Source organism: Canis lupus, chromosome 10, assembly GCF_011100685.1.
Source record: "Canis lupus familiaris isolate Mischka breed German Shepherd chromosome 10, alternate assembly UU_Cfam_GSD_1.0, whole genome shotgun sequence".
Taxonomy (NCBI): domain Eukaryota; kingdom Metazoa; phylum Chordata; class Mammalia; order Carnivora; family Canidae; genus Canis; species Canis lupus.
The window spans coordinates 27,313,019-27,337,101 of record NC_049231.1 but is presented as its reverse complement, the minus strand read 5'-3'; the positions used below and the strand labels follow the sequence as shown (position 1 = coordinate 27,337,101).

Genomic DNA, 24,083 nt, shown 5'->3' with positions numbered 1-24,083 from the left:
ATCTCCACTTCACCCCCGGGGCCCCAGGGCCTGGCACACAGTGGACCCTTAGCAAGCATCCGATGAGTGACAAAGAAACAAGATAATTTTGGCTTGTCATAATCCCCGGGAAGGACCTAACAGGGGCTATGACAGAATGTGACCAAGGAGGAGCTATTTCTGGCACCGCAGTCAGGGAGAACCTCCCGGCGGAGGCGGGCCCTGAGTGGAGGCCAGAAGGAAGCCTGCCCTGGCCTGAGTCCTGTGGGGTGGCAGTGAATGCGGGACAGCGGCAGCCTCAGGCCTTGGTGGCACTCGCCCGCAGAGCTTCTCTGAAGGTGTCCCCCAAGAGTCCCCGGGGGAGCGAGCAGGGCATCCCTGATTCACACCGAGGGCTCTAGGCCCCTAAGAGAAGTTCCAAGGACCGGAGGACGGGCGGGGATGCTGGGGGCGGCAGGCAGCTCTCAGAAGGGCCGGAGGCCGCGGTAGGAACACTCACCTCTGCTTCCACCCCACACTCCTGCTCATCCACAGACCTGAGCGACTGTCCCTGTCGGGATGCCTGCTATACCCTGCAGAGGGCTGCGTGCTTACCATTCTGGCCCTCGGCCCCGCTGGCTCCTAAGGCCAGAGACTCTGGGACTCCACTCATTCATTCATTCATTCATTCATTCGTCACCCTAAGCCTATGCTGAGCTGGAGTGGCATCTGCCCTCCTGCCTGGTGTGTCTGCGCCGCAGCTCGGTGCCTTCCTCGGGGGTTGCTCTATAAATCACCGTGGAATGAATGAACGTTTATTGAGCACCTACCATGTGCTGGGGGAAGAGGAGTGAGTAAGCACAAGCCTGCCTTGCTGAGCTCCACGTGGAAACATGAAGGGTCTGCAAGGGCAGAGGGCTTCTAGAGGGGTCCTGGGGAAGATGTGGGGCAAGCCGGGAGTGGGACGAGGGAGCGAGGTTGGGCCAGGGCTGGGCTGGGCAGAGTGGGCCCTGGGCTGGCTTTGGGGCTCCAGAGCTCTGAGGTAAGTGGGCTGCTGGGCCGCGGCAAGGAGGTCTAAAGACAGAATAGTGGCACCCTGGAATTGTCGGCACTTATATCCTTAGGGACTGAGCATCCTGGAAAAAAAGGAATCTGTACACCCGAGCCTCTGTCAGTGCTGCCGCCAGGATTTCCATACAGGGCAGTGGCTTTTAAACTTTCTGACCGACACCCAGGTTAAAAACAAACACACTATACGTTGCTATTCATTATACAACATATATATTTTAAGACCTATAACGAGAGTGTTACAAAATAATGCCCTCACTGCATACAAAGCACTTGAAAGTTTCTCTGTCATTAAAAAAATCAAGTAGTGAGCTCACTAAATCAGTTTCATGACCACTGATGGATCAGGACCCGCGTGTAATCTGAAGAGCACTGACCTGCCGAACTGCCGGGTGCTCAGGAGCCCTGACCTGGCTGAGATGGGATCTAGGGCTTGTTTATGTTCTTTTCCAGTGTCCCTGGGTGGGCACAAGCCCAGGGCCTGTCTGGAAGGTAAGACTGCCCATGCCAGGGCCATGGGCTTTTGGAGGGCACAGCTGTGGGGAGAATTGTTGGAGTTCATGAGGGACTACTTGGAACAGTCTGTTAGACCCTTAGGGTCACGGGACCTCTGCCTCGTGGCCCAGACAGTAAGGACTCCGGGTTCTGGGTCTAATTCCTTCCTCTGGTCCTATATTAGAACCTGCCGCTGTCCCCCTAACAGATGTTATTCAGCAGCTGCTTGCATACCTCCCATGACAGGGAGCTCACCCCTCCTCAGGCAGCTCACCAGAGTGTGTGGAGTGAGGCTTTGCTGTGCGCTATTAATACAGCTGATAACCGTAACTCCCTCCCACGGCTGGCAGTCTGCTCTCCTATCTCATGGCCTGTCACCCTAGGGACCCAGGCCAGCTCCAGCATGAGGTCATGCCCGCTCTCTGCCCCACCTGATTCCTTCTCCTCCCTGTTGCCCAGCTCTTGCCCAGTGTCTGGGGGATGGCTCTGAAACCCAGCCAGAGAGGCTCTTTCCAAGGTCAGGTGGCCTGAGGATCTGCAGCTGCACGTCCTGGCGCTGGTGCTCAGCCAGCCCTACCCCCACCCGAGCAGGTCTGGAGGGCTCAGCAGAGAGTTTGGGCGCTGACACACAAGATAACTAGAGAAGAGATATCTGAAGGTGATGGCCAGTGAGTGCGGGGGCTGGGGCCTGGCCACCGCCACCAGTCGCCACTGACTGGTTGGGCCACACAGCGGCTCACGTCAACGATGGGCCACGTTACACTCAAAGTACATGGATCTTCCCAGCAACCCACAGAGGCAGTGAAACAAGCCCACCCCACAGGTCAAGGGATGGAGGCTCAGAGAGGTGAATAGACTGCCCAAGGCCACACAGCCTCTCAGGGGTGGAGTTGGACTTGAACCCAGATCTGTTTCCCATCCACATGGTTCAGCTGGAACTACTGCAGCCAGAGGAGAGAAACCTTGGGGGAGCAGGGGGCAGCCAGCCATCCCTCCTGTAGGGAAGAGGCTGGTTCCCTCAGAGCAAAAGCCAAAGTGGGAGGCCCATATCCCTTAGCAGAACCTTCCAGACACAGTGGGCTGCCCCAGGAGATAGCAAGCTCCCTGTGAAGAGGGGTTTGGGGGCTCTGATGCCCATGTGTCAGGGTGGCTGAGCTCCTTCTGCCCTCTTGCACCCTGTTGCCCACAGCCAGGGCACCTCCAGCTCTGTACCTGCCACCGTCCCTATATGGTCCCATGGAGTTTCCAAATTGCTGGCCCCCGTTCCATCCATTCCCTGGGCTGAGTGGCACTTTGTCACAGGGCAGAGGGCTTGGACTTCTTCTCAGGCCCACAATGGGAGTCTGGGGTAGAGGCTGGGAGGGAAGCTGCAGGGTGGGGTAGGGGAGAGGCTTCACCTGGGTCAGTAAAATGGGATCAATCCCTCCAGTCACCTACCCCTTCCTTCCTGGCCTAGCTCAGCTCCCCTCCCGTCTTGCAGCCTAGGTTGACCTGGGGGGTGCTTTGACAGCAGACAGGGCAACAAAAGGGAAAAGCCAAGTACCTCCCCCCATTGCCACAGGTTGTCCCTGTGTCACAGAGGAGCAGAGAGGTTTTCAGGGAGACAGTGATCCAGTCAAGGTCACAAGGGCTAAGTGAGGGGAGTGCAGCCAGGATTCAATCCCAGGCCTGGATGACTTGGGCAGCTGCACCAGATGTGATGGGGGGGGGGGGGCTGCTGTCCTGCTGTCCTTTTCCCTCCTTCCAGGCTAAGATTGGCTCAGAGAGAGGCTGGAGGAGACCCAGTTCTCCCTCCCTCCTGTAGCCCCCACAAGATAGGGAGCATCTGAGAAAGAGGAAGAGAGAGAGAGAGAGAGAGAGAAGGGTGGGTGTTGACAGTCCCAGGGCTGGGAGGCTGAGGAGTCAGGAGGGCCAGTCTAGCCCCACCTCTTGCCACCATTGCTGTGTGACCTTGGGCAATTCACTGTGGTCTCTGGGCTCAGATGCTCCCCGTCCCAACAGAGTATGGGGACAGTACAGGATTAGGTGGAGCCATAAGAAAATGCTGGGGAGAGTTTTCTGCAACTTCTCAGGCCCAGGGGTGCCTCTGCTCAAGCACACGCCCCCTGTCCAGCCCCAACTCCCCTCTGCCCTTCTAGAGGCCATTGAGTCCACCTGAGGAGGTGGAGACCAAAGCTCCCAGTGGCTAGGGGACCTTGCCCACACCTTCTCCCTGCACCACTCAGCTGGGGCCCAGAACACTAAGGAGCACCTGTCTTGGTGGCCTCTCTCCTTGAGCTGCCAGTGCCCCTCATGGACACCTCACCACCCCCTGTCCACCAAAACCAGATGTTCTGGCCGCTGGCACTAGAGCTAGCCAATAACTGTGGCCCAGGTGGTCACAGGGAGGAATGGGGGAACTGGCACAGATAAAGGGGAGCCCTGAACTGCAAGGGACACACGTTTCCTCTTTCAGCAAGCCAAACAGAGGGTCCCAGAATGGCTGGAACTGGGAGTATCCCAGCAGGACAGAGGTATACGGCTGTTTCTACCCGCTGGACCTTGGGGTAAACTCTGGCTGCTAGCTGAGCCTCAGTTTCCTCAATTGGAAAGTGAGAGTGATGGCCCTCACAGGGTGGCAAGGAGACTTAAATAAAACCACGAATACAAAGCCTGCCTAGAGCCTGGCACATGGGAGCTTGTCCCCCTTCCTGCAGCAGGACCCCCAAGAAAACCTCCCTGTCAGCCCTGCCCCCCTCCCCCCCCCCCAGCGACAGCACCACCTCTCCAAGCGGCCAGGTGGGGTGTCTGAGTGTGCTGTGCGTGAGGGAGCGTGTGAGAGAGTTGTGTGAGTGTGTGCTAGAGTGCAAGAGAGCCGGCAGGGAGGACAGGGGGGGAAAGGCAGGGAGAGGGGAGACAAAAGGGGGGTAGGGCCACACCCCAGCACTCCCCTGCCCCATTCACCCACCTGCATGTCCTAGAACGAACCGAACCGTGGTCTCAGAATCAAGCAAAACCCGCCCGCTCAATCCTCGGCCCAGTCACTTTCTATTTTGTCCCGCCAGCCACTCCCCCTTGCTGGACCTCAGTGTCCCCTGCTGTAAACAGAGCCGGGCCGTCCCAAGTCTCTGCAGCTTCATCACGGCCCAGGGACCAGATAGTGGGCCGCAGGGGCAGAAGCATCCCTGTTCTTGGAGAGCAAGGGGCCGAGACCCAGAGGCTGCTGGAGCGTGAGCCCACCCTGCCCCCCAAGCTGCACCCCACCCACCACCCTGAGAGCCCCGGGTGCGCGCCGGCAGGAGCGCGCGTGCGTGTGTGACTCAAGGTCTATTCATAGCTGAGCTCCACCAGCTGCAGCGTCACAAGCAGAGGGGCCTCAGCCCGTATTATTATTTCAATTACCATCTGAATTAAAAGTTTGAGCAGCGATCAGCCCACGTAGCGAGGGGAAGAGGGAGCAGGAGAAAAATAAAGATGAAAAGGAGAAGAAGGGCTGCGCCCGGAGATTCCCCCCACACCCCAAGGAAGGCTGAGTTGCCCAGGAGGCTTAAAGGTTATGCCAACCTCCAAGATTCCTGCCCGCCCCATGCCCAGGGCCCAGGGTCCTCGTGGGCATGGGAGGAGCACTTTGAGATGACAGCCCAGGAGCAGTGATGCTGTGGAAATAGATCATTGGTCACACAGACCAGCACATCAAGCTCAGAGAGGGTGGGGAGCTGACCTAAGGTCGCACTGGGAGCCACACCCAAGACTGCTGGCGCCAAGCTCCTCCTCTCTTGCCAGGCAGGTCCCACCCACAGGATCCCAGGACCTCCCAGAGTGTATGGCACTGACATCCGTGGGTGGCCCTGGGGCAGGACCAAGGAGGACAGAAGGGGACCTGCCGCCCCTGCTGGTGTCTCTTCCTGCTCCCTTCACATTCCCGAGGCCGACTCCCCTACCCCGACCCACAGCCCTAGCCTTGAGCCAGCACTCTCTCAGCTCTGCCAAACCCTGGAGCGATTGGCACCTCCAATCCCAGACTTCACACAATCGTGGGCCCAAAGGACCCTCCTGACCCACCAGTGCAGGGAACGAGGCCCCTGACTCAAATCTGACTTGCTGGGCACCTTTGAGCAGGACATTCTCTGTTTCTGTGCCTTAGTCTTCCCATTTGTAAAGGCAGTTCTTCCTTGGGTGCATGTCTATACCCATGTCTTCAGAATGGAGCCCCCAGAGGATCCTTGAGGGGGTGTCATGCTGTGGGGGCGACACATCATCTCCTGCCAAACCCCAGCCCAGGGGAGGGACTTTTTCCATTCTTTTCTCAAGGAAGTCCCAGGGACTGCCCCCGAGAATCAGACTGGCCCAGACTCCAATCCAGACTCATCCACTTTCCTGCTGCGTGACCTTGGGCAAATCACATAGACTCTCTGAGCCGTGGCTCCCCCATCTGTAACACAGGGACACCACATCGACATCGCAGGGTTGTGAGGAGGATTACAAGAGAAAGCCATTTGCAAAAACTCCTAGCCCAATTCCTGGCCTAACAATGTAAGTTTCTTTGCTGGGAAGCTGGGTGCTGCTCCCCAGTCTCTCCTGAGATATGAAAGGCTCCTGGGATTTGGGACGTGGGGATGTCATTCTCCCTCACCCATAAGGCAGGACTCACGGGGACAGGATTCTTGGCAGGTACTCATCTGTTTCTGCTTAAATAGCTCTGGGAATGAGAAGCTCACTATTTCACAAAACATCCACAGAGGCTCCCCATCTTTCTCCACCTCTAGCTCTGGGAATCTTCTAGAAGCGGCTATCACCTTCTAACTTAACCCCAAATCTAGCCTCTCCCTGCCTGGGACTGCTTAAAACTTGCTTCAAAATGAGCCTGAAAGGGAGCTCTTCAGTGTAGACCAAATGAAAGATGAGATTAACGCTCAGGGATGGTGGAGCTGAAGGGAACCGGGGAGCAGGAAGGGAGAAGAGAGGAGGCCAAAGCGAGAACCGGGCCTTCCGTACTCCTGGGTGCACAGGGTGTGCATGTGCCTGCCTGCCTACTCACTTCCACACAGGGCTGGGAACCAGGGCCCTGGGTTCAGGCCCCAGCTCTACTTCGTCTACCGCCAAACCACCACTGTGACCTTGAGGTGGGAGTCCACTTCTCCCTCTGGGCCTCGGTTTCCACTATTGTAAAACGAGGACATCAGACCAGCAACTTAAGCTCCGACCTTCCTGTCTGTACTGAGACACTGTTCCACTGCCCCCTCGCCCCCGCCCCCGCCGCCCAGCACGCAAGGAGCCTCTGGGCCCCCCGGGGGTCTGTGGTTTCAGGGCCAGAGACCCTGGCTCTTCCTCTGTCTCTCAGCTTTTACGTCTACTATCTCTGTCACATGCTGTGCCTTTGAGGGTTCTATCATTCCCACTGGACAGGTGAGGAGATGGAGGCACAGGTAGAGGCACTTGCTGAAAGTCACAGAGAGCCACTCAAAATTCCGGACTCCTCAGTCTATGCCCAGGAAAGCAGCAGGGCTCAAGGGCATCTTTTTCCAGGAGACTCACCAAGATCTTGAGTGGCCAACTGTTCTCCACACAGATGTAGACACTGCACAGGGTAGGGGATGGGGGGATCTGCCCAAGGTCACCCAGCAAGGCAATGACAAATTGCACTGAACCGAGGCTCCACGCCTCCCAGGTACTACCTAGCCAGAGGGACAGCGACATGATCTGACCTCCTGCCCTGACCCTGGGATCGCTCCAAGATTGGCCCCCATCCTGCCTCCAGGCCCAGCTCGGCTGCTCCCCGGAAGCCCCCAACGCCTGGGACTGAGGCGGCAAGAGTGAGCAGGAAGACGGGAATGAAAGTTGAGGGTTGGCCGCTTGCCCCCCGGCCCTCTGTCCCTCCCTCTCCTCGTGCAGGGGGAGCGGCGGTGATGTAATGCATGTAATGCACTCGGCTTTGGTCCCGGTGCCAATCTCAGAAGAGAGACGACAGATTGCGTGAGCCAAATTTGGCATCCTAGGGGGAGAGGCATGAAAAGTGGAGATGTGGAGGAGAGGAGCGAGGAGCCTGGGGAGGTGCGGGAGAAGCCCCCCTGCCCGGCAGACCCCAGAGTCACCTCCTTTCCTTCCACCCTGGACCCCTCCGCCCCAGCCCACCTGGCCTCAGGGTCTCCTCCTCACTCTGAGAGTCCAGCCTGGCTCTTTCCCGGACCCTCCCGCCCCAGGACTGCCAGTCCTGCCCCCCCAACACACCGCTCCAGCTCCGTTTCCCACCGCCACTAGTCTCTTGGTTACCATGTTGCTGGTTGTCATGTTGCTTACATGTCCTCGTGACTCAGTGGTCCCCGCAGAGGGGCCCCCTCCTCCTCACACCCCCCTCAGCACTCGCCCCCGCCTCCCCCAGATCCACATTAAGAACCAACCCGCCCTATAAGCCTACACTGTTCCTCCTCCCCTTCCCTCTTATCCTAAGCTAAGAAATCTTTCCACAGCATCTCCTAGAGCCACTTCATTCTGTTTTCTGCAAATGTCTAAGAACCTACTACGCTCCAGGCTTTTGCAAGCTGCTTTCAGAGACGTGACATAGTCTGTAAATCACTTGGCAACCCAGTGAAGTCAGTACCGACATCCCCATTCTCCAGTCGAAGACACTGAGGTCCAGAGAGGTCAAGCCAGCAGCCCAAGGTCACCCAGCAGATACTCAAGGCCAGCTCTGACTGTTCCCACTCACTCCAGAGGCTTTTTTCTGGGAGAGGAGCTTCCTTTTCAAGGGTAACCAAAGGTTCCCGAGGAATTGCTCTCAACTCCAGATCCCCCTCTAATTCCTGGACCCCTCCTTGGTCAATCCTCTATTTGAGGCCACATCCTCTCTCCCCATTAGCTGTGCACCTTCCCAAAGGTAAAATGAGTCCTTACTGCCATCTGCCCAGCACCGTCCCCAGCCTGTGAACAGCCCCCAGCTCATTTGAGCCCTTGGAGGTCAGTGGGGCAGAGAGCTGTGTCCTCATTCCACAGATATGGAAGTTGAGGGTCATGGAGGAGGGTAACTTGCTCCGGATGCTGGCCCCTCAGCTGGTGAACTGATTTCCAGGAGCCTGAATATAGGGTATGCGAAGCCCACTTCTCAGTGTGGAAAGCCCCAGAAAGAGCCCTCCTCCCTGTGGAGAACAGTCGAATGTTCTAGGCTCAGCCCTCCCGGCTCCAACTTGGATACGGGTCAGCTCAATGGCCAACAGCCTTTGCTCCTGCCATGTTGCAACCCAGACCTTATCCCACTGCTCTCCTCTGTCTTTTGTTCCTCTCCTCCCAGGCCAAGGCAGGGCCACATCGTGGCTCTCAGGGCCCAAAAAGTCCTGACAACAGCTCCCCAAACTCCGGAAGCCCTGGAGGTCACAGGACTGGATGTGGGGAGAAGCAGAACAGGCATTTTACATACACACATACACACACACACACACACATGCACACAGGTCTGGCTCCTCCCTGGGTCTCACAAGCGTGGCCCTGGGACCTCCATTCCTCAGCTCCTCCATTCCCTCAACCTGCTGCTCAGCATCCTGCTGGTCTTGAGGCCCTGGCTTGCCAACTTAGCCAGGCTGCCCTGCCTCTCCACCACACTCCCACCTACCATCTCCCTGCATTCTCTCCCCATCTTAGAGCCTCGGCTGGAGGCAGAAGTGTGATGTTGATGCTGGTTGGGGAGCCAGAGAAGTTTCCCTGCTCAGGGGCTCATTCAGACCTCTCTTCCCTTGGGGTTCTCCTGTAGGGAGAGAAGAGCAGTCTGTGCCTCTCTCCACTATGAATATGAAATACCTTCTTTGCTGGATCCCTGTCCACCCTCCTTGGGGGTCACCTGGCCCAAAGTAGGTGCTCAAACATGAGAAGTGGGATGTTATTTTCCGTGAGATCAGAGGGCTATTTGCAAACAGGTTGCAGCTGGGGAAGTGGAAAGGGGACCCCTACACACACACACACACACACACACACACACACACACACACGCGTTTGCCAGGAGTCACCTGCCTTGAAGCTCCTCAGAACAGGCTGACAACTGGGGGTGGGTGGAGGCAGGGAAAGGTCGAGGCTGGGGCAGGAGGTCAAGGCCTCTTCCACCCACCCCTCTCCACCTTTCTGGCCACAACCCAGACCTTCACGCTCCCGAAGGGACCGACGGACAGAGCGACAGCGCTTGCCAGCTCCCTGGGAGTCACTGGACCGCGCTGAACGCGGGCCCCGCAGCCGAGACCCGCAGGGATAAGGTGCTGGGCGGGCGGGGCCCACGGCCCCCCCCACCCGGGACGGGACAGACAGACACGCACGCGGCTGGACAGACAGACGGTCAGCGCCGGCGGTGGGCGTGCGCCCGGCTTACCGCGGGGCGGAGGGTCCGACGAAGGTCCAGAAGGCGGCGAGCGGGCTCTACATCCCACGGCGCGGGCGGGCGGGCGGCGTCCCGGGCGGGGAGAGGGGAGTCCCGGCGCCCCCTCCCCGCGCACTCGGCCGGCCGGCCCCGCCCCCCTCCCCGGCTGCCGGTGGGTCTGTCCGTCGGTGTCCGGGTCTCCGCGCCTCGGGGCCGTCCCGCGCCGCTCCCCGCGGGCCGCTCAACTTTCAGCGCTGCCCCGCGCCGCGCCCCCGGCGCCGCCTGGGCGTCAGCATCGTCGGGCCGGGCCCGGCTCAGGGCGCGGAGATCCGGGGGCCCATGGCCTCGGCCGCCCGCGCTCGCGCCCCCCGCCCCCGCCGCAGCCGCCGGCCCTCCGCCGCCCCCCCGCTGCCGTCGCGCTGTCTCTCCGCGCCGCTCCCCGCCCCGCGCTCCGCTCCCCGCCCCGCGCTCCGCTCCCCGCTCCCCGCTCCCCGCCCCGGCCCCGGGAAGCCCTCGGCCGGCCGGCCGGCCCGGGACCCGCCGCCGCCCGCCGGGCTGCCCCCGGGGTCTCCGTGCGTCTGTCCGTCCGCCCCTCGGTCCCCGAGCCCGCCTCCCGTGTCTCCCGGCGGGGGCTCGGTCTGCTGCCCGCCGCCCTCCCAGAGCCTCCCCTGCCTCCCTCCGCCTCTGCCCTGTCTCGGTCTCCCCTGCGCGTCTCTCTCTGTCCTCCTCCCGGGCGCCGTCTGTCCTTCTGCGTGTCTCTCCCTCCCTCCCACTCTCGGTGCGGCCCCCGCTGTCTCGGACCCAGGCCCGCGCCTCCGCCGCGTCCCCGGCTCGCCCGGGAGCCCGAGCTCCCGCCGCCCGCGGCGCGCCGAGAACTCCCAACTCGCGGCACGCCGCCCCGCTTTGCGAGACTTTCGCCCCTCCTCACACGTGACCCGCGCCCCAGTGCGGAGGCCGCGCGCCCCCCCCCCGGCCCCCGAGCCCCGGGCCCCGGGCGGCCCGCGGGGCCCGGCCCGGCTCCTTCCCCGCGGCGCAGCGGGGCTTCAAACCCCCTGGGCCCGCCGGGCGCGCGGGGCAGGGCTGGGGGCCGAGGGGCCGTGGGGCCCCGCTCCTGCCGCGGATCCTGCCCGGGTTTTCCTCCTCCCTCCGGGAGCGCTCCTCCCAGAACCCATTCCGAGAATCCGCTCCGGGTTTTGCAACCCCCGGGGGCAGGTCGGTAGGGTTCCTCCGGGCCGGGAAGGGGGTGCGTGGGAGAGGGTCTGTACTGGGTTCGGAGGCTCCGGGCCACTTTGCTCCGCGGTCCCCTTCCCCTCCTGCAGTACCGGCACTTAATGACCCCACGTACTGTGCTCCGGGAGCCGGGGGCTGGCGTGCATGGCTGCAGGGGACCCTCACAGTCACCTAGACAGCACCGCCTCATTTTACAGACTGAGAGACTGAGTGCCAGAGAGGGTCGTGAGCTTGTCCAAGGTCACCCGGAGGTGGCGGAGCTGGACCAAACCCCAGACTCTTACTCTCTGCAGCCGCATTACTCCAGACTGTCTTTACAGGGGAGGATCCCGGTCTGAGTGAGCTCCAGGTCTGGGCTGCGCGCTCTGGGCTGTGGGGAGCTGACTCCACCACCTCAGAGCCCCCCAAGGACAGCGAGCCGCCTCCCTGGCCACCCTGCCACCTCACCCCGACTCTCTGAGGAGGGAAAGTGCTCCTTCACTAGGATGGAGGATGAGAAAACACCTATAGCTAGACAGCCAGAAGAACTTCCCTGGTATCCTGCCCATCTGTGGCTAGTCTCAGGAGAGACTAAGGCACCCCAAAGCCGGATTGAGAATTTTTTGAGGATGAAACCTCCAGCTTTTTCTCCCAGTGGGTCCCCAAGCATGTGTCCAGCACATTAACCACCATGACTGTCTCCCTTCCCCGTGGATCCTCCCCACCTCCAGTTGGGATCCAGTCCCAACTCCTCAGCATGATGTACAGTCAGGCCCCACCTCATCCAGCACCCTATATACCCACACATACACCCTGATTCCCACAGATTCCAGAACATACCAGATGCTTCTGCACCTCTCTGCCTTTGCCGGTGCTGTTCTTCCTGCCTGAAGTGCCCTTCCTCCTCCTCTGCCCAGAGAATTCCTAGTGCTCTCTCAGCCCCTGGGGTGGCCTCCTGATGCCCCCAGCAGAAGTCATTCATTACCCACTCATTCATTCATCTGGCCCTCATACTCCAAGTTCTTATCCAACCTGTTTGCAAAATGGGGTCCTTAACAGTCCCTCCCCATCACAGGGACGGATTAGGAGAGATAGATGCACAAGAAATGCACAGCCCACAGTAGGCAGTCAATAACATGACCATCCTTTCTCCCTTCAACCGCGCGCGGGGAGCCCCATAGCAGATGACCCATTCCGTGCCCGTCTCCCTCATTAACTCTGCGGTGTCCTCACAGGCAGGCAGCCAGGACTGTGTTCCTTCACATGAATCTTTGATGCGCATGAACTTAGGCAATCTGAATCCTCGGTCAGTGGCAGGTAAGTGCCTGGTCACTGTCACAACTTTCCGTGGAAATTGGGAGGGTGCAGGAGAAGCAAATGACCCGTGGTCTCTTCACCTAGCCAGAGGTCTGCCTGCTGGCTGCCCTGGAAATGTGGGGTGCAGGGCAAGGAGGGAGGGGCAAAGGGGGCGGGGAATGGAGACTGAGGGGTCTGTAGACCTAGAGCCTCTGCTCCTGTGGGGTCAGTCCTGATGCTGGGTCACTGGGCACAAGTTCAAGGGAAAGGTAGGAGCTCAGGGACAGAGACTTCTGGAAGATGGAAGGGGGAAGCCTGGTGGCTGTGACATCATAAGCCTGAGAGGAAACATTTGGTAATGGTCCCCTCCTCCTGGGGCTGTAGCCTGGGATCCTCCTGCAAGGAGGGTCTGGTGGAGGCTGGGAGTGACTGGGAGGAGGTGGGAAGAGGCAGAAAAGGCAGCTCCAGCCAGAGAGAGGTTCAGGGACCCCAGGAAAAAGAGTCCCTTCACCTCCCCCCCCACCCCGCTCTGCCCCAAGCCTGATGTGACTCTGGACAGCTCACTTGTCTCCGTGCCTCAGTGTCCTCATCTGTATGACAGCCTATTGTGTCATAGGATAATAGCCCCACAGTTGAGATGATGGGAGCTTAGGGGCGGAATTCCCTATTGTCCAGCCCATATTTGAGAAGGGCAGGGGTGGGGAGGTGGAGGCAAGGAGGGATGTGAGACAGGTGTGCAGGGGCTCACAGGGGCAGCGGGTAGAGGCTTGGCTGTCAGAACCTGGGCGACCCTGGGCAAGTTGCTTATCCTCTCTGGACCTCAGGAGCCTCATCTGTAATGGGACAGTCTGGACTGGGTCCCCAAAAGGCAAGTAGGCTTTGTGGTCATCCAACACCAAAGCGCCCCCTGGGAAGAGTGAAGGGAGCAGACGCCCCTGGGGGTGATACCATTAGCCCAGCACTATTCTAGGCTTGCACAGGCATTGTCTCATTTAATCCTTACCAGAACTCTATGATGCAGGCGCTTGTTACCCATGGGGAAACTGAGGCATGGGCCATGTTGGTACATGGCCAGGGACAACTCTGTGGAAGGGCAAGACTTGCTCTGAAGTTTGATAGGTAGTGATGGTAAAACGTTCATCCAACTGAACATTTTGCCAAAGCTTCTTGGCCCATTTTCCATTTTCAGAGATGATCCTCCCAGTGTCTTCATGAGGGAGCCTCTAGGACTATCCCTCATTCACAGGTGAGGAAACCGACCTGAGACACAGAGAGAGGAAGTGCCTTGCCCATGGTCACTCAGGGAGTAAGCAAATGTCTCAGCCACATTTGGAATCCATTCCTAGTTTCTGGGGAGAGGTCGTTTGAGGCCAGCAGAGCACTCGTGAACTGGCTCACTCTAGGAGACCAGTCAGGCCTCCCTGGTCCCATAGAGGCCTTGAGAGCAGGCACAGAAGGCCTGGAGGACTGCAGGTGGGAGGGCCTGAGCCAAGCTGGGAGAGGAGTGGGGGAGGTGGGCCACCAGGGGCCACTTCCAGATGCCAGAGTCACAGAGTCCAGGGGTTTGGGACTTAGAGAGTTCCTGAAAGTCTGGCCAGCCCATTCTACAGATGGGGCAAACAGAGGGAGCCCAGCTGCTTAGATTAGGAATCAGACCAGGACACAGCTGGCCAGCCTCAGAACTCTGAAGTCCCAGCAGCCCTGAGGGGTGAGGATGGATGGTGGGGAAAGGGGTAATGGGAGCCCACAGGGCCAAGACCCATCCCAGCGGCTATGCCCTGGGAATGGAGGATTGCAGGGGTCTCTCCCGCCCTCCACTCCCCCCCTCGCCCACCCCCCAGCACTCAGTAGTCACCAGGGTGGAATATTTTAGCACCTATAGAAAAACCGCCACAGACGGCCGTGGCAGCTGTTGCTAAGGAGACGCTCCCAAAATAGCCCCCCTCCGCCAACCTTTCCCGCTGCTGCTCCTGCTGTGGGGAGGGGAGGAGGCCAGAAGGGGAGGGGGTGGCATGTGAGCCCTGGACCCAGGTTCACCCATCCGCCCTTGCTCCTGCTGCCCACATGCCCCAAGATGGGGCAAGCCAATGACCAGAGCAGCCACAGGTCTGCAGAGGGGGCAAGAGCTAGCCTGGGCACAGTCCTCAGCTGGAGGAAGGTCACCCAGATGAGGGGAGATGGGGGGGAAGAGAGCCCCCCCCACCCGAAACCCTCAGCACACTCCTACACATGCACGATTACAGACCTCACAGTTTTACACATCCACTTGTGCACACCACAAGTACAGACCCACAAATGCCCTCCTTGATATGCATATTCACCACCACAGACACAAATAGATGCACGGGTAAATACATATGCCTCAAATACACAACACACACCTGCAAGCACATACCACGCAGCCATAAATACACACATTTACACACACATACTCAAATATGAATCGCAAGCACACACAAATACCAATGTATGCATGCACGCCTGGCACATGTACCCCCACACACGCACCGCAATGTAAATACGGTCTCACAGCACACGAACACACAACTGTAACAACACATGCCCAGCATGTGGCATTCAAAGAGCATTAAGTGGTGTTACCATCGGGTTCTGTGCAGGAGCCACGTCCTGGGCTCTCCAGACATCCTCACTTAGTGGGGGCACTTCTGCGATCCAGCTACAGGGTAGCAGACTAGGAGGCGGTGTCCAGGAGGGTGGTGGAGGCTGCCGTCTCTGTGAATCCCTCCGGTAGGTGGTCTGGGGACCAAAGGATCCCTGGTGCCTGGGAGAGCTACGCTGGGTCCATTGCTTGGGAAAGGGGATGTTCCGGGAAGGAAATCTCACCCTAGAGACTGCAAACCCATGGGCATGGGGGGAGTTGGGAGCCCCATGTTCACTGGGCACCTGGTTGTCACCAAGCCTGCAGCTGAGGCCAGAATGATGATGAGGACAAGAAGACAATAGAGTGGCAGCAGTGATGGTCCTTAACAGGTGCACAACACTTTACAGTTTATAAGCCACTTTTACACCCGTTATTTCACACACTTGGTAACAGCTGCCCTGAGATATCGGTGGTGCTGTCCCATCTCTGCGGCAAAGGCAGGAGAACGGACTTGAAGACCGCACAGCGGCTTACTGGCAGAGCTGGTACCAGAGCCCAAGGAGGTGCCAGCACCCAGCTCTATGCACCCTTCACTCGGCTGGACCGCACAAGCTAGAAAGCAGGCCACCAGGGTGCAGGGCTTGCCTTTGCCCCTGATTCGCTCGCTCTGTGATATTGGGGAGCAGCCAAGCGGTCCACCTCCCCACCTGGAAAACCGAGAGTGAACCCCAGGGGTGTATTCATCCTGCAGTTGGCGGGCACCGGGCTAGGGGGTGGTGCCAGATGCCCCCCCCCCCCCCGAGAATGCCAGCGCAAGGACGAAGGGCACCCGTCGCTCCCCTCTGCCCTCGGCCAGCCACCGTCTCTCTCCAGCCACCTCTCCCCAACCGCCCCCCCCACCTCCCGCGCACCGTTGGTTCCGTGGCTCCGGTTCGGCGATCCGGGCTCCGGGTCTTCGCTGACGCCTCGTCACTCGGGAGACGCGGAGAGCGGCTTGCGGTTGCCGTGGGAACCCCGCGGCGGCCCCGGAGCGGCGCACGACTCGGAGCCCGGGGGCCGGGCCTGCCCCGCGAGCGCCGAGGGGTCTTTGGCGTCTCAGACAGACACCTGTCGCCAGCGGCGAAGGGAGGCGGCGTCGCAAGGTTTGTTATGCTTTTCTTTTTCTTTTAATTGAGGTGTGACTTACAAACTGTAATACATCTTAAGAGCACAGCTCGATGGATTTTTACATATGCAAAAAACCCGTGTAATCACCACTGGGATCAAGATACAGAACACTTCTAACGCCCCAGAAGGCTTCCTCGGGCCCCGAGGTTATTTTTAATTGTCTTTTTTGCACTTCTGGAATAAACCGGCGAGGGAGTGATCGGCTTCTGAGAACACAGAATGTGTTTTCTCCTGGCTCTGCTTTGCGGATCCTCTTTGGGCCTGGGTGTCCCATAAAGGGGAGCAGGGGACTGGCATTTGTTGAGTGGTTTACTCCTTGCAAAGCGCTTTAGGTACCTAGCTAACTTTGACTCCTATCAAGTCAGTATTTGGTTTATACCCAGGTTACCCATGGGAAAGATGAAAGTTTGCCCAAATTCCTACAGCCCATCAGTAAGTGGTGACACTTGAGACTTGAACAAACATCTGTCTAGCCTTGGCATTCATTCTTCCTCCCCTTTTCCTGCTTATTGGCCTCTTATTTTTTATTTTTTAATGATTTTATTTGTTTGACAGAGACAATGAAAGAGCACAAGCAGGGGGAGCAGTAGGCAGAGGGAGAGGGAGGAGCAGGCTCCCCACTGAGCAGGGAGCGCAATTTGGGGCTCGATCCCAGGACCCTGGGACCATGACCTGAGCCAAAGGTTCAGACACTTAACCGACTGAGCCACCCAGGCACCCCTATTGGTCTCTTTTTAAAGAGCTGCACAAATAAAATGTGCTGGGAGAGGGGGTCATATCATATTTCTGTGCCTTGACACATGTAGTTGCTTCTACTTGGGACTCCTAGCCTCTTCTCCCAGATTTTGTCTTTCAGGCAAGCTCCTACTCATCCTGCAAAACCCACTGGGGCATCACTGAAGCCTTCTTAACAGGAATCCTCCTCTTAACTCCCCGCCAACCCAGGGTAATTACTCTCCATCTGTGCCATATTTAACCCATGTACAGACATGCCCCCCACAGTGCCCCAAGGGCTCAGTGAGGCTGCCTCTATGTTCAACCTGTAAGGCACCAGCACACAGCTGGTCTTCAGCAAATGGGCTTGGAACCGAAAGTGGAGGAGTGGTTTTGGAATGTTGGTTTCCTGCTGTGCAAAAATTGGACTGCACTTGCTATGCTGCGTGTCACAAAAGATATTGGGGAGGGTGATGCTTCTGGAACACCTGAGGCAGAACCACAGGAAGAGAAAGCCTGCCCTCAGCCTAGGTTAGGGAATGGACTTGACCTTGCCTTCGGAGTGGACCTCAGGGTGCCCAGGGAAGAGTTCTTTCCTTCCACGGGCCAGAATGCCAAAGGATGTCATAGCGGCCCCTAGTGACCTGTGGGGAGTCCCAGGAGCTGGGGCCCATAGCTCCCCATTCTTTCCAGGGCCCTGCCCAGTGAAAGGCAGCCAATTCAGTGGTGGAGTATCTTCAGGATAGTGGTTTTTCACTTTACATCCACACATTCCTTCCACACAGCATTTGAGGCAATTGGCAGGATCTTCAATAGGGTGGTGAAGTGTAATAAAGAGCTAGGACCAGGAAGGAAAAGAGATTATTATACACATTTTTTTTCTATCATCGAGTTACTCCCCCATTCTCCCTCCTTTGACTTTGAATATACAATTTGCTTTGTGAGTGAGGGAAAAAGAACCCTTGCCCTTGGCTTCCCCCCAGCTGCAAGCCTACAGCAGACACATTTTGGGTGTCAGGAAAGTGAGGCTTACAAGACTGGGATGTGCCCAGAACCACGCATCATAGTGTCTGATGTTGCAGGTGGCCAAAGTGCTGGCTTTGCGGTCAGCGTGGAGCCTACCTGAGAGTCTCTCTCCATCTCTCTCTGCCCCTCCCCCTGCTTGTGTGCTCTCTCTCTCTTTAAAATAAATAATTAATTTTTTAAAAAATGTGGGTGATGAGCTCCCTGTCTTGGGACATAGGGAGTATCAGTTCCCTGGGGAGACTGGAAAGACTAGATGTGAGGAGAACCAAATCACCAGTCACAATGCTTTTCCCTACATTATCCCCATTAACAGATGGGAAAGGTGAGGCCAAAGGAGAGGACATGGCAGGCTCAAGGGCACTGTGGCAGGTCCAGGACAAGATCTCAGTCCTAAGGCCACCCAACCTGGGTTCTCTCCCTTCCACCTCCGTGGTTCTCAGACCTTCCCTGGCCGTGTTCAGTTCCCCTGGTTGGGGTGGGGTGGGGGAATGGCTGGAGAAAGAGAGGGAAGAGAATTCTAGCCTTGTTCCAGCCCCCGCTGGCAGTTGGGGCTGCTTCTCAGGAGGACAGATGTTTCACCAAATGGCAAATGCACGTGCTTTTCCCTGGCTTGGGGAGAAGGTGGGCGCTGAGAAGGAGATGCCAGCTGGTAGGGCCCAGAACCGTAGCCACACCTGAGGGGTTTAAATAGCCACCGCCTTCTCTAGGAGATGCTGGAAGAGAGGCATCTGGGCAGGACTGGAGTGGGAACAGAGCAGCCCATTCAGAACCTGTCACAGCCCTGAGATGAGTGCCTGGCTCCTCCTCCCAGAAAGACTTGGCCCATGCATCTCACCTCCCTGGACCTCAGAGCTGTCACCTGAAAAGTGAGGACTTAAAGCTGACTTTGGAGGGTGCCTGTTGAGGCTGAACGGAGAGAACTAACGAAGTGCCTGACCCATGCTTGGCACCCAGTCAATGCTCAATGCTTGATGGCTGTTGTCATCCCAACCTCCCTGCCAGGGCAGGAGTCCCTGCTGCAGCATCTTTGGCAAATGGGCCAATTCCCTGCTCTCCCACCTCTGGTGACAAAGGGTGTCATCAACGCCCCCCCCCCCCCAAGATGACCCACAGTGTGATGTATTAATTTATTTGCAAGGGACGCCTGGGTGGTTCAGTGGTTGAGCATCTGCCTTCAGCTCAGGGTGTAATCCTGGAGTCCCAGGATTGAGTCCAGCATCAGGCTCCTTGCATGGAGCCTGCATCTCCTCCCTCTGCCTATGTCTTTGCCTCTCTCGGTGTGTGTCTCCCATGAATGAATAAATAAAATCTTAAAAAAAATTTATTTGCATAAACCCTGGGGGTGCCTGGCTGGCTCAGTTGGAGGAGCATGCAACTCTTGATCTTTGGGTCGTGAGTTTGAGTCCCATATTAGGTCTATACCCAATTAAAGATTACTTAAAAACAAAATCTTTAAAAGCACACACACACACTTATTGCATAAACCCCAGAGTCAGACTATGTGTTGGAATCTAGACACTAAGTGTCTGTGTGACTTTAAGGAAATGACTTAACCTCTCTGTGCCTCAGTTTCCCCAGTGTAAGATAGGAATAATAGCAGTACTTCCCTCATAATGTTGTTTGGATCGGTGTCTCTCAAACTTCCATGAGCACACGAGTCAGCCGAGTCAGCCGGGGATCTTGTTTAACCACAGATTCAGATTCAATGGATCTGAGGTGGGGCTTGAGATACTGCACTTCCAGCAGGCGATACAGATGCTGCTGGCCCTTGGACCACATTCTGAGTCTCAAAGGACTGACTTGCCCTGGGAGTCATGGTGACAGAGCCATGGAAGGGTGATGAGTAAGGGAGGGACAGGATCCATCATAGTAGAGCCTCTCCGGCTGTGGTGGGGATGGGGGTGGGAGGAGGCGAGTGTTTAGGGAGAGATGGAGGTCCTGGTTGGGCCAAGGGCTTACCGGGGTCAAAAGGAGGGTGGTCATAAGGGTCCTTAGCTCATGCGGTCCACTCTTACAGATGCAGAGACCAAGGCCCAGAGAGCTGCCCTGCTCAGGCCACACAGCACTCCCACCGGTGGTTCTTCGCCCTTCACCCTTCCTGCCTCCCACCTTGGTGGCCAACAGTCTGCAGCTCTCTGGAGTCTCCTGGCCTGTGTTCTCTTTGAACATCTTGTCCTACCAAGAAGAGGAAAGCACTTAGCCCTGGATCTCCCTGAGAGAGGTCTTTCATACACTAACCTCATTTTACAGATGAATCAACTGAGGCTGAGAGGGGAAGATGCCCCGCCGGAGGAGGCTGGATGCCAGGTGGGCCTGACTCCAAACTTGAAGGCCCAGCTTACCACCTTCACTCCAACTGGTGGGAGCAGGACAAGGCGGCTGTCGCAGTGAACAGGTGAGAGGGCGGGTGTTGGTCCCCAGGGGGGTGATGACAGGGGCAGTGGGTCACTTTGATGGGCTGCTTCCAGCCCCCCGCCCCCCCAGGCTTCTGCCCAGCGCTGGCCCGCGAACCCCCTCCAACCTGGACCCCGCTGTACTAACCCGGGGTACGGAAGGGGGGCCTGAGGGGCGTGCGGGAGGCCCCCCAGGGACTGCGGAGGGGCGGCCGCCGCCGCAGCCCCGGTCGCCCCCCTCCCCGGCCGCCCCGCCCTGGGCCCAGGCGCTGGGACGGGCGGGAGGCGGGCTCTGGGGCGGCGGCGCTTCCTGGCTCCCGGGGCTCGGCGGCCGCCCGGCCACGTCACCGCCCGGCGGGACAGCGCTGGCCGAGCGGCGGGAGCGCGGGGCGCGGGACGCACGGGCGGGCGGGGACGTGGCAGCGCCTCGGCCGCCGGGAAGTTTGCCGGGAGTTGGCCGCGCGCGGTGCGGGGCCGCGGCGGCGGCACCATGAACGTGTTCCGGATCCTCGGAGACCTGAGCCACCTCCTGGCCATGATCTTGCTCCTGGGGAAGATCTGGAGGTCCAAGTGCTGCTCCGGTGAGGGTCGCCCCGGGCGGCGGGGCTGGGGGGCTGGGGGGTGCGCCTGGGCCGCCTGGGCCCCCTGCCTGCAAGGCTGGGGTGGGGGGCACCCGAATTTCCGTTTAGGGTGGGGACTTGGCTTGGGGGTGCTTGAAGCTCTTTTTGCACAGCTCACCTTCCAAAGAAAATTTAAAGTTGTACCGAATCAAAGAAGGAGGAGCCGTGGAGGTTATGCACAGGCGTGGGCTTGTGCCTCCAGTCACCCCGGCCCTCCCTGCCTTGGCACTGCCACTGTCAGCGGGAAGAGGAGGGAGATGAGAAGGAGGGGACACCCTCTTGCTCCCGCCACCCACTCGCTGGGCTCCGCGGGAGCTGGAGGCCTGCTGTTGTCTGTGGCCTCCCTCAGGCCCCGGGTGGAATTTGGAGATTGGGGGAAGAAGTATGTACACAGGAAGCGGCCTCCAGGTCTCAGGGTCTTCTCTTTCCCTCCCCCAGCAGCCTCCCCTGCCCCTTCCAGACAGCCCCTCAGGCTGGGTCCCCCTCCCTCCCCTGCCTGCGGGTGGTAGGGGCAGCTGTGATGTGGCAGGAGGGACACCAGGCCCGCCCCGATGAGCACGGAGCTGCCCCTGAGCGGAGGCCCAGGGATGGTAGGAAAGTCCCCCTTTGGCTCAGCAGTCTGGATGCCCTGCTGGGGGTCTGGAGAAGTTTCCGGACGGGACTGTGCGTTAGGCCTCTTGCAGCCATCTTTGTCCGCTGGTATTCTGGAGGCGCCCACCCTCTGCTGGGCCCTGGGGTGAGGGGAGACAGAGCCGAGAGCAGGCTGGGCGGGGGGCCCAGGAGGCAGAAAGCAGACGCCCCCCCCCCAAGGCTTCGTGGAGGGAGTGGCTCTGTGCTGATCCTGGAGGCTGGGCAAGGTGTCCCCGAGAAGAGTGTCCTGTGGCCCACAGGTCGCAGAAGACAGGGCATGTCCCAGGGTGAGTGGGCAGCCGATTTGGGGGTGGTCTGGAAGGGAGATGAGTGGCAGGAGGCCGAGTGGTCTAAGGTGAAAGGCCTTGTCTGTCAGGCTAGGGAGTCAGGTCTGGGGAGTGATGGAAGTTTGGAGAGCAGGAGAGGGGGCCTGGAGGGAGCTGAAGCGGTGGCCCTGAAAGCTGTGTAGACCCACCAAGAGAGGAGGCAGAGAGCAGTGGGGAGGCTGCCAGCCTGGGAGGCTTGCAGGGGGTCAGGGGTGGGTGCTGGCCGGAGAGTGGTTCTGGACCTGCAGCCCATTCTGGTTTTCCCCATCCCTGGAGAGAGAGACACACACGGCCCCTCAGGCCCCGCAGACCCCGCTCGGGGAAGTGAGGCAGGAGCCGCGGGAGGGGAGGAATCTAGCTTGGGTCAGTCCCTGCCCTTCCAGGGAGGGCCCTGAGCAGGATGGGCAACCATGGCCAGGAGGGGGCACTGTTTCCCCAGCCCACTCCCCCAGCAGCGCCCTAGGACCCCCTGACAGAACCGGAACCACAGAGCCCCGGGCCTGGGGGAGCAGCGGACTTCCTAGAGGTGGGACACTGCCACCAAGCAGCAGTCAGAGCAACCAAGTAAATGATACGGTTTGTTAGAGGCGCTGAGTGCTACGGGGAAGGGCAGCTGGAGGTGGGGGGAGCCTCTGTGTGTGTGTGTGTGTGTGTGTGTGTGTGTGTGTGTGTGTGTGTAGAGGGGCTGGTACAGGCCTGGTTGGGATCTGAGGAGGTGAAGAGCCTGGATGCCAGTCCTGTCCGCCCCGAGATGCGGAGCCTGGTGTGACCCTCTCTGACTACCCCCTACCCCCTCACAGAGGTTGGAGACTGGGGCTTAGTTTTCCCTCAGCCACTGACTCACCGTGTGACCTCAGACCTCAGTTTCCCCGTCTGTGCCATGGAGGGAGGGCTGCAGCGGGTCCCCTATGTGCTCCGTGGACCTCTTAATGGGCTGTGGCCAGGTACTGGCTCATGTTCTCTTCTGTGTCCCGGATCTCTGAGCATAGCTTGCTTTGGGTGGAAATTTTTCACTGCTTTCAAAAGAGTATGAAAACCTTTGGTCAAGATTTCCAGGGCTCCTGAGCACTAAGGAAAATGTGAGTGAAGCCCAGGAACCTGGCAGGCTGAGGTTGCAGAGAGGGGAGGGGTGGGGGAAGGCCGTGGGGGGCGGGGAGTAGCCAAGTGTCCCTGACCAGAGTCACCTCCTGGACCCTCCTAAGTGGTGCTGAGGACGTCTCTGTGAGGCCTCTGTGAGGCGGGGTCGCAGCAGGCATAGCCCAGTGCTGGCCTCCTAGACTCCAGGCCCTATCCTGGGGGCGGGCTCCTTCACCCACAGCTGGCCCTGCTGCTGCAAGTCCAAGTCCCAGACCCCCAAGGAGGCACTCATGTCCACCCTGTCCCACCTGTGTGAGGCTGCTTGGTTTACAGCGAGGAGTGGGAGGCTCAGGCTCGCCCTGCTGGTGGGAAGGCCGAAGGCGAGCATGGGACCCAGCACCCTCTAGAATGCTGGAGGCTTCAGCGGGCTTCATCCTCAGTCTTTAAAGTGGTCCTCCCCTCCCCAAGGTCCAGCACCAGAGGAATACATAAGGCACAGTTCAGACAAATAAAGGAACCAGACCCTTAATCAGGTTGTGTCATCTCCCGGTGCCAAAGTCCCCAGTTGGTCCATGACATTGAGAGTAAAATTCAGACAGATCACTGGGACTGGAGGGAGAGGGGCAGGGGGACAGTGATGAGCGGTGGGGCCAGGGAGGCCTGTGCAGGACCTCGTGAACCATGATAAAGATTCGAGTCTTTATTTTTTTATTTTTTAAAGATTTTATTTATTTATTCATGAGAGACACAGAGAGACAGAGACACAGGCAGAGGGAGAAGCAGGCTCCATGCAGGGAGCCTGATGTGAGACTGGATCCCCGGACTCCAGGATCAGGCCCTGGGCTGAAGGCAGCAGTGAGCCACCTGGGCTGCCCTCGAGTCTTTATTTTAAGGGCATTTGGGAGCCAGTTAAGGGCTTGCAGTGGAATTTTATTTTGAAAATAACCTGTTGGTTGGTGAGTAGAATGCAGGGCAGGGGATTGGCAGCAGGAAGGACTTGGGGAGACCAGTGGGATCCCTGGGGTAGGGTGCTGGGGGGACGAGGGGCAGGGAAGTGGGGGGTAGTAGTGCTGGGAATACGGAGAAGGAGGAACACGGGGAAGAGACTCAAGGATGGCCCCTAGTTTCCTGGCTCGAGCATGGAGGGGACCTCGAGGGGACCCTAGTGGCATTTTTCAAGGAGGGGAG

The 24,083-nt window shown here is 58.8% G+C and overlaps 3 protein-coding genes across 9 annotated transcripts in view; 1 reads left to right on the top strand and 2 right to left on the bottom strand.

Moving 5' to 3' along the window:
* Positions 1-15,155, bottom strand: part of KCNJ4 (potassium inwardly rectifying channel subfamily J member 4) — a 27,616-nt gene extending 12,461 nt beyond the window's left edge. The window contains exon 1 of one of the 4 annotated variants that reach the window (XM_038550581.1): positions 14,942-15,155. The gene's annotated coding sequence lies outside the window, so the exon portion shown is untranslated. Of the gene's footprint in view, positions 1-9,847; positions 9,997-14,941 lie in introns of those variants that run through there. The other 3 variants (XM_038550580.1, XM_038550575.1, XM_038550576.1) reach the window with 3 other exon arrangements.
* Positions 1-19,628, bottom strand: part of LOC119876745 — a 22,178-nt gene extending 2,550 nt beyond the window's left edge. The window contains exons 1-2 of the mRNA XM_038551571.1: positions 19,491-19,628; positions 15,854-16,105 (exon numbers count right to left, since the gene is read on the bottom strand). Coding sequence (XP_038407499.1) covers positions 15,854-16,105; positions 19,491-19,628 — 390 coding nt within the window. The remainder of the gene's footprint in view (positions 1-15,853; positions 16,106-19,490) is intronic.
* The window catches only part of KDELR3 (KDEL endoplasmic reticulum protein retention receptor 3), a 21,186-nt gene continuing 9,281 nt past the window's right edge, over positions 12,179-24,083 (top strand). The window contains exons 1-7 of one of the 4 annotated variants that reach the window (XM_038550587.1): positions 12,179-12,361; positions 13,530-13,586; positions 15,396-16,084; positions 20,100-20,244; positions 21,301-21,779; positions 22,237-22,382; positions 22,808-22,897. In XM_038550587.1, coding sequence (XP_038406515.1) covers positions 20,150-20,244; positions 21,301-21,779; positions 22,237-22,382; positions 22,808-22,897 — 810 coding nt within the window. In that variant the 5' untranslated portion in view covers positions 12,179-12,361; positions 13,530-13,586; positions 15,396-16,084; positions 20,100-20,149. Of the gene's footprint in view, positions 12,362-13,529; positions 13,587-15,395; positions 16,085-20,099; positions 20,245-20,634; positions 20,824-21,300; positions 21,780-22,236; positions 22,383-22,807; positions 22,898-24,083 lie in introns of those variants that run through there. The other 3 variants (XM_038550588.1, XM_038550591.1, XM_038550590.1) reach the window with 3 other exon arrangements.